General features: G+C 38.2%; 1 protein-coding gene across 1 annotated transcript in view; it reads right to left on the bottom strand.

Moving 5' to 3' along the window:
• Positions 1-16,314, bottom strand: part of UBE2E3 (ubiquitin conjugating enzyme E2 E3) — a 63,373-nt gene extending 47,059 nt beyond the window's left edge. Inside the window, exons 1-3 of the mRNA XM_026091003.1 lie at positions 16,295-16,314; positions 15,699-15,901; positions 13,516-13,566 (exon numbers count right to left, since the gene is read on the bottom strand). Of these exons, the coding sequence (XP_025946788.1) occupies positions 13,516-13,566; positions 15,699-15,892 (245 nt within the window). The 5' untranslated portion in view covers positions 15,893-15,901; positions 16,295-16,314. The remainder of the gene's footprint in view (positions 1-13,515; positions 13,567-15,698; positions 15,902-16,294) is intronic.
• Between the last annotated feature and the right edge of the window lie 138 nt (positions 16,315-16,452).

The raw sequence follows: 16,452 nt of genomic DNA, 5'->3' as shown, positions 1-16,452 counted from the left end.
GCACACAGAGCTATTCATAGGAGATACAAATGGCCTAAATAACATCCAGAAGCATGAGGAGTCACATTCCTTTCCTGAATGAAACAATCCTGTGTTTAAACAGTTTGCAGAATATACAGATAGAGACTAGAATACAGATCTGTCAGTATATAAACCTATGCTGTTGTGAATTTCCCTCTTCCAGCATCAGTTTATTCCAGCAGGGAGTTCAATGACAAGACGTGTCCATAACCAGGTGAACCAGGAACCCGAGGAATTTGGAATGAAATCTAAATCTAGCCTCAGAACAAGATTCCAAGTTCAAAGATTTATTTTGCCAACATTCTAGCTAATATTTATGAGAACAGTTGTATTTTGGCTTATGATTTCTAGGCTAGCAAAGCTCTGTCTGCCTCAGTCCAACAGAAAGCCTCCCCAGACATTTAAGGTATGAAATAAGGACCCTGGGAATTTGATTTTTTTAAATAATATCTCAGTGTGACAGTTAAAATGTCAATGCTTGACTGTTTCATGGATATTACAGAAACAGCCCACAAACACATCTACCCCTTTCCACCAACCCCACTACATAACTCATTCCTTCACATGCTTCAACTTTTCTCACCCATCACCAATCAAGATATGAGCATTTAAGGCCCCAAATTAACCTTGTTCCATACAAAGAAAAAGTTGCCACTGTGCAGATTTAACTCCATTTAAAATTTTCCATAAGCTTCTCCAGTATTTAAAGGAAACTAAAGCAATGAGTGAAGTAACATTCCTGGCTACAGAGAGGAGGTGGCTGTTGCTAAAACACCTCCAGAACTCAGGTGGGGCTTCTCCATACCCAGAGCCTGAAACTAAGTATTTAACCAGAAAAATTCTGCAATCCAAGAAAAGAAATAAATTGTGAATGCCCCTTCCCCTTAGAAAAGAGATAAAGAGAAACTTTTAGAGGGGGAATCTGAGAACACAAATAAGGTAAAGCATATTACTTAAAACAGAAGAAACCTTCTCCATCTCTCCAATCAACAACCGCTAATGGAAACTGCCAAAAATAGAAGAAGTTTTAAATGTAAAAAAGGAAAAAAAACCTAGTTTTTTTTTTCAACATTTCAATACCTTTTTAAAGAATCTAATACTGAAAACAACTTTACATGTTTAGTGAACAAAACCTCATTTCTATAAACTCATGGTTCCATGGAAGAGCTCCACATTTCTTACAGGTGCTTCTACACCTAGGTATCAACTTACAGAATCAGCTCCTAATTTTCACCTTCTCTAAAACATTACGTACAACAAAATACAACAGTCACCATCACACAATGCCAGGCCAAATTTAGTTTATTAGTTCTTGAACAAATAATCATTTCTAGCTTTATTTAGACATTTTACGTAAAGCTTAGAATAATCACACAAAAGACAAACAAGTGCAATTCATAAGAAAGAACTGTTCTCAATCCCTTCTACCCAAATCAGAAGTATGAAAGTCTAACTCAGGGCATACTCTTACAAAGCTTACTTTCTTCAGAGAGAAAAAAAATGGCAACAAAGTGTTTATGTGATTAGTACAACTCATACGTGTTTAATTTCCTCCTCCTCCTCCTCCTCCTCCTCCCCACTCCCACCCCCACCTGCATCTTAATTAATTTCTAATAGGGCACACTTGTCATTTTATAGGAACTTTGCCCACAATATATAGGGGAACCCTACAGTGCTCAGAGTATAATAGTGGTTTTAGTATTAAAAGCTGCTACCACTGCTCTCTTCTCTAACTGGTAAGAGCTTACTTTGTTTTGGCTATTCATAAACCAAAAAAAAAACCAGCAAGCCTACTAAAAAACAAGATTTAAAATCATGCTAACCTGTGGTACTACCATGAAAAATTAATAGCTAACTGAAATACTTGAAAAAAAAATCCTTTTACAATATTTGCTCTCAGAGAATCTAAAAAGTAATTGATTTATCAACATATTGATCTATTTAGGGTCTGGTACTGCATAATATCAAATGAATTGCTGTTTTCTTATTGCTCTATTTTGGTGAGGTCCGTTTTACTTGTTCCTCATTTAAAAAAAAAAAAGTTACTCTGTGTTTGGTTTGGTGTAAGTAAGTATACCAGCTGTAATTCTGGCCTTCAGTTATAAACAAAAATCAAGATCTCTTTATAACATCTGCAGCTGACATGTACTTTAAAAAAAGAGGTAACCAGGTTGCTATTTCAATTCTTTAAGTTACTGCAGCAGTCCTAGCACTTTGTGATAGAAGAAGAAGGAATGCAGGGCCAGGCACTACCTAATTCTATACAGAATTTGTATAGTTAGCACAAAATCTATTCTTGGCAAGCAAACACTTTTGCAGTCATAAACTGCGTGTGCACGTCAAAGAGTCTATCATGTGAAGATCACCCTCAGATCTGATCGTTCTTTAATCATGCTTGCAGAATTTTAGATTACACAGTATTTTTTCCTTCTTGCATAAGAACTTTGATTAATACTCAGACTACACTTAATATGCTGCAGGTTATACTATGTAACTTAATTCACTTAAACATACTTCCATTAGAATACAGTGTTTGTTACAAGTAGATACTAGTCTCATAAGACCTCTCCCTGCTTTCCTTTATATAGGCTAGAAATTAAACTGAATCACACTTTTTCACAATTTTGGAGTCTAAAACTTCAAAAACAAAACCCACAACTCTTTAAGTAAGCTTTAGTATAGCAGGTTTGGTTCTATGGTCCCTTGAAGTGTGTGTTGGGGGAGGTATTATTAAATCTTTGTATCCCATTATAGCTTCTGATGTGTATGTTACTGAAGTAGATACAGATATGCCCCAGGTATCTATGAACAAGTCAGGACCAGCACCAATGCACAATGATAACAGAACGCAGTGTGAAATAACCACCCCGTGCCACTTAACTTGTCCAGTGGATTCCTCAGCCTGGATGAGGTCTCTGATGCTGAGGTACCAGGTAGAAGGACAAAAGCGAGTTAAAGTATGAGCGTACCCAGGGCAGTGACTGCACAGTAGACGCATCCTTTGTTAGAACAGGTTGGGGGGAATCTAGCTGGCCGTTGTCTGCTACAATAGCTGCTGCTTCACAGCAAGAATCATCATCAGCTGAACGTATCTCCTATTGCGTAGCTACTAATCTATTGTAATGCTCTTTTTTTTCTCCTCCAAACTCACTCTGCTCAAAGCATTTATACTCTAAATTTTTTATTTAAATTGCCAATAAAAATAGCATTCTGATGCTAGCTCTCCCTTACAGAAAGGAAAAAACAAATGTTTGTTTGCCATTTGTCCCATGGAATCTGATCTGCTGATGCTCTACTGACTTACGCTGTTTTCAATGTTTTGGTGACTTCCTTGTCTAGGTTTTAACTCGGGTTAGCACTTCAATCTCGAGCCTAAACTGCCTCACTGCAGCTAGAGGCTCTATTGGGATTTTTTTTTTGGGGGGGGGGGGGGGGGGATGATTGAGAACCCATTGCCCAGTATCCTGTGCTGCTAATCCAATCGTGGGGCAGCTTGAGCAGTGAGCATAGCTACCTGTGGTCACGCTACAGCATGGCTCAAGCACAGACAGGTCAGCATGGCTTTACAATGAAGGCGTACCTTAATTTGCTTACTGACTTCCAGCCTTGCCACTAGAGCTATGCGGAGGGTTTCTGGCGAGGGAGGAACCCACCTTGGAGACAGTTGTGTTGCGAATCCCTGAGGCTGGCCTTTAGATCTGCCGTCTGCGCTTTGCCTTTGTTGGCTACTTTCCCAGTGTCTGCACCCTTCTGCATGCCTCAGAGAGGAACTACTGAAGTTTATAGCAGCATTAACTCATCGGCTGGAAACGTGCCAGGCTGCTTACATTTTCACTACAATCTTCTGGGCCCTGATTCCACAGGGCGCTTAGATCCATGGACAGAGGCAGTATGCTATACAACTATTTTGTGATGTGCTTGACCCACTTGGGGTGCGTGTGTGCAGATGCATTAGAGCTTGCATAACTACTGCAAATTGCCTCTGTGAAGCAGGGGGAAAAATATCCCTTGCTTTTGTTTACCTCAGTATTAGAGGGACTTACATGTCTGGAACAAAAGCAGAGAGTCCAAGCACAGAGCATGTGACCCAACAAATAAAGATCTACGGCACAATCAGTGCTATTACTTTCCCACAGCGGTGATGCACCTCTGGGGAGCTGATGCTATGCTCCTAGCTTATTTCTAGTTATCAGCAGAATGTGACAACTTGTGCAAGGGAAGTAGGATTGGTCCCAAAATGGAAACAAAGCTGAAAGGAAAAAATTTGATTAGAAAAAAARATCACTAGGTATTTGCTTTTATAATTGACAAACAGAAGAAAAACTATGCTTCTACTAACTTTTAATAATTGTTGTTACTGTTGTTGCTTAAAATGATAGATCCTGTATATTTTCCAGGATGATTATACTACAAAACCTTGGTTAAAATACTGTTTTTAAAATGAAGGGAAAATCACTTCTTGATGAACTCTCTTTTAGCGCTATCACTTAAATCCAGTATCATACAACTTGGTCAAAATAGTCCTCAAGAAGTCACTTAGTTCATTTCCTGCCTAAAGACAAGATCAACTATATTTAAACTGTTCCTGACAATGATTTATCTAGCCTTTGTTTTTAAACCTCTGGTGACGCAGGTTCACCACCTCCTTAGATATACTGTCTTTAGAGTTACTCCTAACATCTAAACTAGATTTTCCTTACAGCAATTTAAGCTGCTCTCCATAACCACTGCAGATAGAACTAGCAATAAGGGATTTTGCAGTAACTCTTTCTGCATCCAAAGACTGTTATATTATTTCCTTCCTCAAATCCGGATTCTTTCTAGTTAGTCCACGTCACTTAAGAGTGCAGTGCTTAGAACTGGATAAGTACCCCACCTGGACTGTACCAGTGCTGAACTGAATGGGATGACTTTACCTACCATGTATTCAACTTTTTTTTTTTTAAACATCTCACTGTTGTGATGGCTGTTTCATTTCTCTTCTTGTGGCTCAGTACTGTTGACTCCTGGTAAGCACAAAATCCTCAGAGCTGTTACAACTTTCCTGAACTGCTCCTTATCCACTCTTTTCCCCCCATGGACTTGTGCAGCTGATTATCCCTACTAAGTGCTGTGCCTTGCCGTCTTAATTATCAAATTACATGCTATTTTTAAGGTAACTTCTTATTTGTCCAGGTCACTTTACATTCTAGTTCTGTCCTCCAAGGTGCCCACAGCCCCTTCCCCTTGCTATTACCTGCATATGTAATAGCTACATGCTCTAGTCCAGTATCTAAGTCAATGAAAACATCAATTACTAATGAATGCAGGACAGTCCTCTACAGACCCTCTCTACAAATCTTTCCAACTTGAATGTAAGCTATTGGTAACCACAGTTCTCAGTGGCATTTTGTCTATGCAATCTCTTCCCTCATTTGCTTTTGAAAGCAACACTTAAATAGAGACACAGTTGACAGTGGTGAAAATACTGTTGTGAGTCCTGAGAGATCTGACCAGTCTGTTTTACAATTAGTGGTATTAAAATTAACAACTGCTACCATCACAGTTCTGAATTAGACAACAGTGTAGTGCACTGTCTGCATGGGGACACTCTAGAAAACGAATTCAAATTAATGCAAGCAGATAAGGACTCATTTGTCACTGGAAGTTACTGGCTCAAAGTACTGCGTCCATTTAAAGCTAAAATATAGTTCCTGGCTTGTTTAATAGTATGCGTGCTCCTGTCCTGGATGGCAATTAGACATCCTTGCTCCTGCCCACTAAACTCAAACATGATCAAGGAATTTTTCATGATGGCCATATTGCCTGTTTCAAATGTTCTACATATATGCAAATCCTAGTTACATCAGTTAAAGAAAATCTCCATGCATTTTTTACATGAAGTAGCCAACTTGCTTTCAATAAAGGGTTTAATGTAGTTTAACTGATTTTCTTATTTGCACTTTGTTAATTTGGGTTAAAATTAGGTGTCCTGAGGCTGTAAAAGTAAAGATCAAATCAAAGAAAGGTAACTGATGTACTCAGGCAAATCAGTCTAAGGGGGAAGTGTTCAGTGTGCTTGCCCTATACGCTGCTATCACAAAATAAATGTGACAGATTGGCAGTGTTGACCAACGTACAGTTTGGATGTAGAAAGAAAGATACATACATGGTGTATTTTAATCAGTATTATTATGGTCTGAAGAGGTTTTGTACAAATGGATATTTGAAATGCAGATTTTTCCTCTAGATCTAAGAACAAGTTACTCCAAGTTCTTACAAATTTTTGCACAGCAATGCTTAAAGCATTGTTTAAACAGACTGGTCCTACTTGGACTCTTTCTACTGTTCCCAAATAGAACTGGGACATAATGAGGTCAGTTTTCTAACACCAGTAGTTGTGACAAGTGTTTGAACTATTTAAACAACCCTAGAGTAGATACAGGTTGACACAAATTTCTTTTATAGTTAGATAGTTTTTTCTTTAGTTTTGACAGTAATACTAATGAAGACTGGTGAGAGCTTTTATAAGGCCTTTTGACTAAAACACAGATTTATTTAAGAGCATGTCTAAAAGCACTGTGGACAGTTCTTATGCAAGGGCCTAAACTGCAAATTTGTAGGCAGGAAAACTTGCTCCTGTGAATAGATATGTTGACTTGTGTTGCATAACCCTGTCTTCATTATGCCACAGACATTTACTTGTATGAGAAAATTCAATGTGTGGGTGTTGGTTTAAAAACCTTGGTATGTAGCTTGCAAGAGGTGGCTTCTAGTACAGAAGAAAAAAAAAAAAACTTAAGGCATTTTAAGTTAGTAGATCTGTCACCTACTCCCAACTGAAGAAAGTAACTTAAATATTCTTACAATTCAATATATGCAGGAGTTGCACAGTTTTCCACTCTTGCATTTATTTTTAATAAAAGCACATTAAATAAATGTACTTTAGCTATACCTAACACTTTTAAACATCTTGCTGAAATGCCTTTCTAAATTTGTTTCATCCCTACTCCTTAAGTAGTTTTGGTGACTACTTGCAAATAAGGTAACAGGCATTCTGTATGTGTGAAGATGGCAGAAATAGGCTGTTACTACAGATGGACAGAAATACTTGACTTCTGATTGCTGTGCTAAACTATACTGCTTCTTGCTAGTTTGACCTAAACCGTATTCTGCTTGTGGGAAAGAAGAAAGAACAGAAAAACTGCTTGACAGAAATAGTTCCAGCTAAACTAAGTTTATCATTAGATAAACCTATCTTTAAATCACTGCGAGCCATTGATTTATGTTTGGAGATTAACAATGAAGGAATTGCTTCAGACGGAACTGCAAGACTATGTTCAATAATATAAAGTAATATTTGAATATTGAAAAGCTAGCTTCAAACATGATCTTACAGGATTTTTGAACCCTCTTAATTTGTACTTTTGTAACTGCAATCTCTGGTAAAGGAAGTGTTTAAAAATAATTATGTGCATTTGTATCCTCAGAACCATTTTGCAAGCTCCAGCTTTCTTTTCTATATTACATGCAGTGGTGAGCAAGTGCTTGGGGGTAAGACAGAATAAAGAGTATAATGCAACTCTCAGAAGATACATTATCAAGTAGAACTAGGGTGCTGTTTAATTTTGTTCATTCAACTTCAGCCCAGGCATTTTTGCACATACTCATAATACACTGTTTCTTACATACCTTAATCAACTCCTTCTACAGGGAACCATTTAATCACAGCTGGGGTTTTCAGTGCAGAGGTAAAAAACAAGAGATGAACAGCTTTTTTTCATGAGACTAAGTATAGCTCAATATGAAGAGATTTACCCAGTAAGAGATGAACAGAATAAATGCAAAACTGAGGCACTGCCATTACTCTAAAAATTCAGAAGTTTGAATTAGGGGAAAAAAAGCACACGTTAAGAAGATGTAGTCACATGTTTGTGCTATTGTACAGGGGCCTGGTATTCGACTGCATTCAGAATAATCTTCCTCCTACAGACTTTAAAAAGCAACATAACTAATGCCTGGTTTTGACAAAGGCGAGAGGAAGTTTACTACATTTGAGAAACAAAGGAATGGATGGACTTTATTAATATCCTGGTGTGTCTGGCAAAATGCTTGGTGTGCACAATGCCTCCTCTGGGAAGGAGGAAAACCCAGCAGAGCAGATTTGAATAACCTATTTAAACCACTCAAGCAAACTTTGGATGATACCTTCTCCCCTTGCCCTGAGGGAAGACTATGGAGTAACTGCATGAACCTGCTTCACTGACAGTCACCTCCATGGCAGGCCTGGAACAAACCACAGCTGTGCAGTAACATCTTCAACAGGCACAACTGTTTGCAGAGTAAACACTTGCCTATAACCTTACTGTAGATAGAGTATGTTATCAAAAAGAAGGCTTCTACCAGCTTATCTGTGGCACTTTGCTCGGTAACGCAAGGCTGTGGAATGGTCCTTGAATCCAGAGCTACCTCTGCCTGTGGAAGAGGCTGTCCTGGCTCTGCCAGCACAACTGTTCACTGCTTCTCATGGTATCACACAGCTCAGCTGAAAGAGCTTAAACTGCTGGTCTAGAATTACCTTCACAATATTGCTTTAAACACATGCAGCAATGCTTCCCCAGGGATGGGGCAATAACCGCCTCAAGTGAGGTGGAAACAAACATCTGGATTCATGGGTCCTTAACTGAACCAGCAAGGGCATTCCTCTACCAGGGTTTTACAGGTATTTTTGCTTTGTGTCAAATATCCGACCATCGGGTTAGACTGGCAAAACCTTGTAGCATAGAATTGGCCTGAGACACAGCAGTAATTAAATGGACAAATGCAGTCCTTTGGGAGCGCAAAGATCCCATACTAAAACAAAACCCCTATGTTTCTTGCTCCCATTGTGCGCAGTACAAAATACATTGGAGTGGTATGTGTTTTGGTTTTTCCCAAACTTAATATGGTCCAAAACAATTCTGTGCATATAACTCCATTTTTCAAGAAACAGGATACACTGTAAGCTCAAAAGGACGCAGTTATTTAATGCAGACATGTTATGCTCATACACAAATTAGGTATTACTCAAATCGACAGGCTGCACAGAGAGACTATATGAAAATTTTCCTTTTTTTAAAAATTGGCTTTAACTTAGCTCTTCTGCACTGGTTTTCAGTTATATTGCATGCATAATTAAGCTATTTCAAGAAAGGTATGAGTTACGAAGCAATCATAGCAGGAATCAAAAACTAAAAGTTTTTAAAGTCTGCTAGTCACAACCTCAACTAAGTAACTTAAAATGAACAACTCAAATTATCAATCTACTTACAAGCCTAGGAAAGGATACAAATAGCAAAATCAACTGCTGCCTTTGTAGTATTGCTCAAGAAATCACATCAGTAACTATTAGTGTAAAGGCATGAAAATAAACACAGAGATATTAATCTCTACTGAGAAAATCTTCCCAACAGAACTGGGTTCAGTCAGGCTAGAGGATGTGACAGAACAGGGAGCCTCTGTAGCGATCCAAGAATCTCCGTCCTCATAAGAACTTGCATTTCCTAGCAGCAGAAGGAGGAAAGCTACCTCTCTGACTGCAGCTGTAAGGTACACTTTTGTCTTTTTCTTTTTTTCTTAAACCACTTGCTTTCAGATGTCTGATTTTTAACTTAAAAAAGATTAGAGACAACTGACCAAACAAATTAAAATACTCAGTTCTCACACTCGCATGGGAAAGGTGCACTGCTTTAACTCATCTCTTTTCAAGTTGCATGAATTAAGGTCTCAGTGGATACAACAGTTTTGATATTTGCTCTCATTTCCTATGAAGCTTATACCAAACTGGATTTGCTATAAATGAGACTGTAAATTATAAAAATAGGTTTGTATGGGTGTTACTAAATTTACTTAATATTGGGTTGAACTTCAAAAACATTCTCATGAAGATGAACAATGCTTAATTTTGGAATGGAAATGAGGAGTGAGGAAAGACAGGGAGCACATATTCTAGTTACTGTGGACTAGCAGAGCAGCCAGGAACAGCTAAGGAAGCTGCTATAAATCACTGTTCCTGGGAACAGCCCCATTTGGGCCAACCCTAAAATCTAGGAAATAGATGAGTGTCAGAGCCAGCTGTGCCCTGCTCCACCTGAGCTGCAGACTCTGAGTTGTGCAGGTCAGAACAGTAGTCTCATATAACCTTAACTATAGAGCAGTGACCTCTGCTCTAAAAGTTTTATGCTATGAACTGAAAAGAGTTATTCCAGATATGTCAAACCTATTTAAGAAAATCTCTGCAGGATGGATTTGCCATGCATTACATGAAAGATCCTTGGAACATTATTCTGAGAATGCATAACGGTGGGTTTTGGCACATTTCCATACCTTGAAGCATGTATAAGCCTTTGGCCATGGTTTGAAATTGAGCTGCCTAGGAGCAATAGGGCCAAGACCTTTGTTAGCTTTGCTTCATACTATTAAAAGCACAAAAGAAATTAAATACAGCACACTGCATCAAGTAGTACAGCTTTGAGTTAAGCCAGCAAAAGCAAGAAAATTCAGGATCAGATACCTATGTCCTCAGTTTAACCATCTGTCCTAGTGCTATGGTGCCTCTTGTGCAGCAACTTGCTCATTTCAGACTCGCGTATTAGGAGAAAACATAAAGACAAAGCAGTACTTCATTTCCTCCCCATTATCTTTAGTGGCTTAAGAACAAATTTAATATTTTGTCTTCAATGCTCTATCTTCCTTGAAAATTGCACCAAAATCCACATGAATTTAGAGTATGACTGTATGTTAGAGTAAAGCTATCAGCATTAAATATTTAACTTCTACACTTGGTACCCCCAAGGATGTAATTTGTATTTGCACACTGACATGACAACATGATTTGTCTACCAGGACATTGTCCAGTCAACTGAAAAGAATCAGAAATGCAGGACCAGCCTCTACTGTTGAAGCATGCAGAAAATTATTATTTAAACATTTCTACTGTTTGTCTTTCTGCTACCCCAGTGCCTAAAATAGAACTTAATGTGCTGTCCAGCCTTGTTCAGCACACCCAAGAATGGAGATCTCCTGGGGCCCTAGCATTTTTATAAAACAGATGTTATAGTAATAGATGTGACTGTGGGAAATTTAACTGCTGAAGAAGCCTACATATCTCTTGCATGTGAATTACAGTGCAACAGTTGGTGTCACTTTTAAGTAGCTAAATCAACTTTAGATCATTTTGACAGAATTGGATTAGTGAGCAATTCTATGTGCAGTTACACTGGCAGACGAGAAGCAGTAGTAGCCATCAAAGTGTTTAGCGCAACACAGGAGAGCTTAATATGCACTTCAGTATTTTTACCTAAAGGAAAGGCACATGCAAAATAATGTTATCATATTAAAAAATCCTTAGTTTTATCACTTATGTAACTAGGTAACCAGAATGACTCACTGTCCAGGAAAATCAGTTGCTAGTTGTATTCTGGCAAATTGCTCTAATCCTGCAACATGTAGATCACAAATGACAAGGCTGTGTTCTAGAACTGAGGGGGAACTTGACATGAAGAAATCTCTTTTGGAGAACTTATGACACAGGGTTTATGAATATATACCTACATCCTACAGACTTTTTTTTTTTTTTACATTACAAAAAAGGTAAGAAGTAGTTTTCTGCAGCCTGTTGCATGAAGAGGCAATGAGGTGAAGATATGTCATATGCCTGCTCTCAGTTTGTTGCCTGATCTAGGCTACTGCAGCCTACAAGAAAGGGTGTTACATGTCCTTTCCTTCAACAGCTGCATTTACCTCCTGATACAGAAAGGCCCCTTCTAAAAGATGTAAATTCCAATGTAATGGTAATCCTTTAGGCAGTGGAACTCTCTGTTCAAACTGTTCATTCTGAAAACCCAGAACTGCTATTAAAGAAGCTGAGGTCTCTTGCAAATATTTTTGATTTTGCAGAAGGTAAAAAATACATTTATCTTGTATTTGATCTTGAGTAAAAGGGTTAAATTCCTCTTTAAAAATACTTCTGGCAACAGAAGCAGACTTCCTCACTGGCAAAAAATAATCTCTTCCCCTACATTCTGTAGGAGAGAAACTCAAATTATTTTAGATGCACTGGTGGTGGTATGCTCTAGAGAGGAGCATATTTGCCAAGTAGCTAAATATCAGATGGTATTGGAGGGCGGAGGAGAGGCTTCTCTTTCTAAAAGCCAAGCTGTAACTTACTGTACCCAAAACTGCTGCAATACTACTTTTAGAAAGTATAAGGCAAAGTGTTTATTTCCCTTAAATACTTTCTTTCCTACCATGCCCCATTTGGGGGTCAAAGCATAAAGTGCATGACAAATGGAAGAGCTACACCTTCAACACAGAACTATATCCCACTAGTAAGATGACTTTTTAAAAGACACTCACTCTCCCTGCAGAGTTTGCCTCTGCTGAAAAGGGGGAAACACTGATCCTGCATGCAAACACATCAGACTGCCACAGGCAGTCTACACCATAGTGCTCAGGGTAAGACACCTTTACCACAAATTCAATAGAAGACAGCTCCGGTTTGTCCCTGTCTCTCATTAAGTATAAAAAGAGGAGAAACAACTTACATGTTACTGAATTAACAAGACACCTGCACCAAACCTTTTCAACTATTCAACAAGCCAAACAACTCTAATATAAAATCAGAAAGCACTTCCTGCATTTTTAACATGTGTACAATGCTGGCTGTTACACAGGAGTTATTAAACTGAAGACACCTTGCAGTCAAAATCTTACTGGAATGCATCAAATGAAAGCAACATTATTTAAATGTAGTTTTACTGCAAATTTTACAGTGGATGCTCACAGCTAATGAGAATTTTTATGCATCCTTTAAACAAAAGTTAAACATGTAAAAGATTTAAAGAAATTAGCTATGTTACTACTTAAGTTTCCCATAGCTCAAGTGCTCCAGTTTTGTTTACTTTCTTTAAGACTAAACCACACAATCTTTCAAGCTTAAAACTTGCATTTTTTTTTTCCTAAAAAACAGAAGTGTCTCTCCATTTAGGAACTTCCTTAATATCCTCTATCAAGAGACTACTACAGCACTGAATGACAGGCACAAAACTCAAAGGTAATGCTTCGGCTTTTCTAACTATTAGGCAATATATAGTAAGAGAAAACATGTAAAATCACGATTCCTTACCTAATTTCAGAATAAAGTAATAACTATAAACCTGGCACTCAAAAAAATCAGTTCAAACTGCATACAGGCACTAAGTTGAAAGCTCCAGCATATTATGAAGTTTATTAATGTTTCAGAGTTACAGAAAATAAACTGAAGAAATTTTATTATGCATGTCAGTCACTAATGACTGCGCCTACAGCATGCAGACAAAATATCAAACTTAGTATTGGATGTTCCCTACACTCTCTCATTTTGCCGCACACAATTTTTAATAGTCACCAGTTGTAAACACTAAAGAGTTTCCCATTTGTTAGCCTGAGCACATTAATCTCCTGCCACTGTCCACAATTTAAGAAGTTGTTACATACCTGCAGTTAGGAGGAGGATCGAGGGTTATTTCAGCTAGCTCCTTCTGGATTCTGTTGGTGAAATGAGAACAGACACAAAGCATTTGAGATAGTCTATAGAATAAATCAGGGAATTACACTGCCCTCTACCACCATGCAGTTAAATGCAAGATTGGCTTTGCCTTCAGTAATGCTAACATGGCTGCTTCCTCTTTGTTCTCAGAGGCATAACCCAAATCCCACAGCAGAGAAACTTTGCAGCTTTTTTCCTGCCTGATACTGTAAATAAACAGAACACTTGCAACTGAGTTTGATAGGAATTTCCCACAAGAATTCAGAAAAGTAACTATTTTTCATATCTAAGCACTCCTTACCAGAGAGATTTTCTTTTCAAGCTAATATGCAAATGAGGGGGGGGCTGTACAAGCGTATTTAACAATGACTTCAAACCAGCGCTACCCACCTCCGATTGTGGCTGAACTGGTGAACTGTACTGAAAGCAAATGCATTCTTTTGACAATATTTTACCTGCTACTTTGCAGTGTATTTAAAAAGTAGATTGCAGATCTGCCAGGCTGTCTCGATTACTGGAATAATCTCTCTGGATCAACTTTGCTTCTCTAACACACCTTCTGCTGTTTTTCTTCCCTGAAGCTTCTAATTTTGAAATAATCTGTGAGCTAGCTTTGCTCTATCCTGTAACAGCCATTCCTGAGGTGTTAAGGTCCAGAAGAGGAATACTGAAAACTTTTTGTCAATTTAACAGTTTACTCAGATGCATAAGAGGTATAATGGTAAAAGATGCATGGTAAATTCCTCTTAAAAATATCAAATAAGAATTTTCTTCAAAAGAGGCCCATAAAAGCAAGACTTCTTTCCTTTAAATAGGAAGCATTAAAATATGAACTAATAGAAGCTGATCTGAAAGCCCTTACACTAGTCACATTAAGTTCAATCAGACTACTCAACTRTTTGAAATCTACGGATTTAGACACACAACTAAGCAAAATGATGGCAAGAGGGGAAAAACTTACTCTTGAGCTTCTACATGATGTATCGCGGGTTTAAAAAAAAAAAAGGCAAGTAATAGTAAATTACAAAATCTACACAGTGCCTTTAGCCAGTCCTATTATTGCAAAGGTGGTTTTTTAAATGAACACAGAAGTCAAAGCCACCTAGTCATATTCTGCAGTAATATTAACACATTTCAAGAAGTATTTATTGAATTTAAGTCCAATACAAAATTCCTGAAATGTTCCTAAAAATTTGAACTACAGTATTCATGCTGAATAAGCAAAACTTGAAGCTGCTTAATAAAGAACTCGTATGCATTCTTATGGCTAATCTACAGCTCTTCTTGCTACAGGATACACTTGATATTTGTAAAGAAAAGGAACTGTGAGGAAAAGATTGGAAAGTTACGTTTCATCTCAAAAGACCATGGGAATAGAGGGATTTGAAGTTTGCTTGTTTCATACAGCTGAACTTACAGAAAAGTGTTAGTGTGCGTGTCTTGAGAGCTGCACTTCCAGAAATCTTATATGCAAATAAAAGTGCACCAGACATAACCAAACAAGCTTTCTAAAGATTTTGGTGGTTAACAGTAGAGCCTACCTATAGAACTCCATGGTTTGAACCTGCAGGTCCTAAGACAAAAGACCCGCTTAAACAACTTCTGGAGAAACTGCAGAAACTTAGTTTTAGACTTGTAAGACTGTACTGCATATTGACAAGAAAAGCTAGTCATAAGGCCTGCAAAACCCACTTTTTTGTGACTTCTTTAATTAAAGAACATTTCCTTTCATTAGTCTACAGGCTACCAGTGTACACCAGGACACTGCCCTATAGCAATAAGGGCGGGAAAATTAACTCTGTGAAAAAGATACCTGAAGCTCACATATATGCCCTCTCGCACATTTTTACAAAGATAGAACAGCCAAAAAAAAACCCCCACCACGCAGCCACTAGGTTACCAAATTCTTAAGCAACTCCTCAAAAGAAATATGACAAGTTTGTTTAACTGTTATTACCCCAATAAGATCTGGATTAATAATGCCTGACAAGCTCCTGTATTTAAAGTGTTTGTACTTCACTTTCGCATATAGCTTTACAAGAATCCATCTGCCCTGAAAAGTGCAATTGCAAATACTGTGACTCAAAATACTGTGCAAAAATACTACAGAATATTTTACTATCACTTTTACCTTTTAGCACTAGTAGATAGCTTAGCAGTAGTTTTGCTGGATAATTTGGCGTTCTTCTTCTGCTGGGTCGCAGAGGGTTTCCTTTCTTCTTGCTCTTCAGGTTCAGGTGCTGGTGGATCCCTCTGATCGGCATCTGAGCTACCACTGCTGGTACTTGGACTTTCATCGTCTGACCTCTGCCTATCACTGGACATCGTGGGGAACTTTTGGGGGGAAGGAGAGGAGAAGAGGCAGAGTTAACATTACAGTCAGGACTGTCTCTTGCCATTCCCCCAAGTTCTAAGGAGCACTTTTAAATTGATGGCAACTCTATTTCACTGAGAAATTAGCCAAAATGCAACTCTTTGTCTCATCCTCAGCAAGGGTTGCAGTTTGACAGCTACGAAGCAATATTTACACTTCTGAAAATACAGATATTTCCAATTTTTAAACCCACTCACATTTTTTTCATACTTTAAACAATATGCCAATTGTCGACTTTGTTCTAAGGCATGAGACAGATTTAGCAGGGTACTTAGGCAAGGAACATTAATAACTTATGACACATTGTAAATAACAGACCTCACTGAAAATGTTTTTTAAAAAGTCACTAATACCCTGTAAATATTTACACTGGAGCAGAGCATTTTATTGGGTCCAAACAGCCAGATTCCCCATCTCCCCGAGAAAAGACATCGCCAGTAGCACTTGGGCTGATTTCAGGCTGAAACAGACACTTGCTCCGTCCCTGCGCGTTTAAAGGGCTGGGGGGGGG

Source organism: Apteryx rowi, unplaced genomic scaffold (genome assembly GCF_003343035.1).
Source record: "Apteryx rowi isolate R43461 unplaced genomic scaffold, aptRow1 scaffold_89, whole genome shotgun sequence".
NCBI classification, from domain to species: Eukaryota; Metazoa; Chordata; class Aves; order Apterygiformes; family Apterygidae; genus Apteryx; species Apteryx rowi.
Note: the sequence above shows the minus strand (reverse complement) of the source record. Positions and strands in the feature narration are given on the sequence as shown.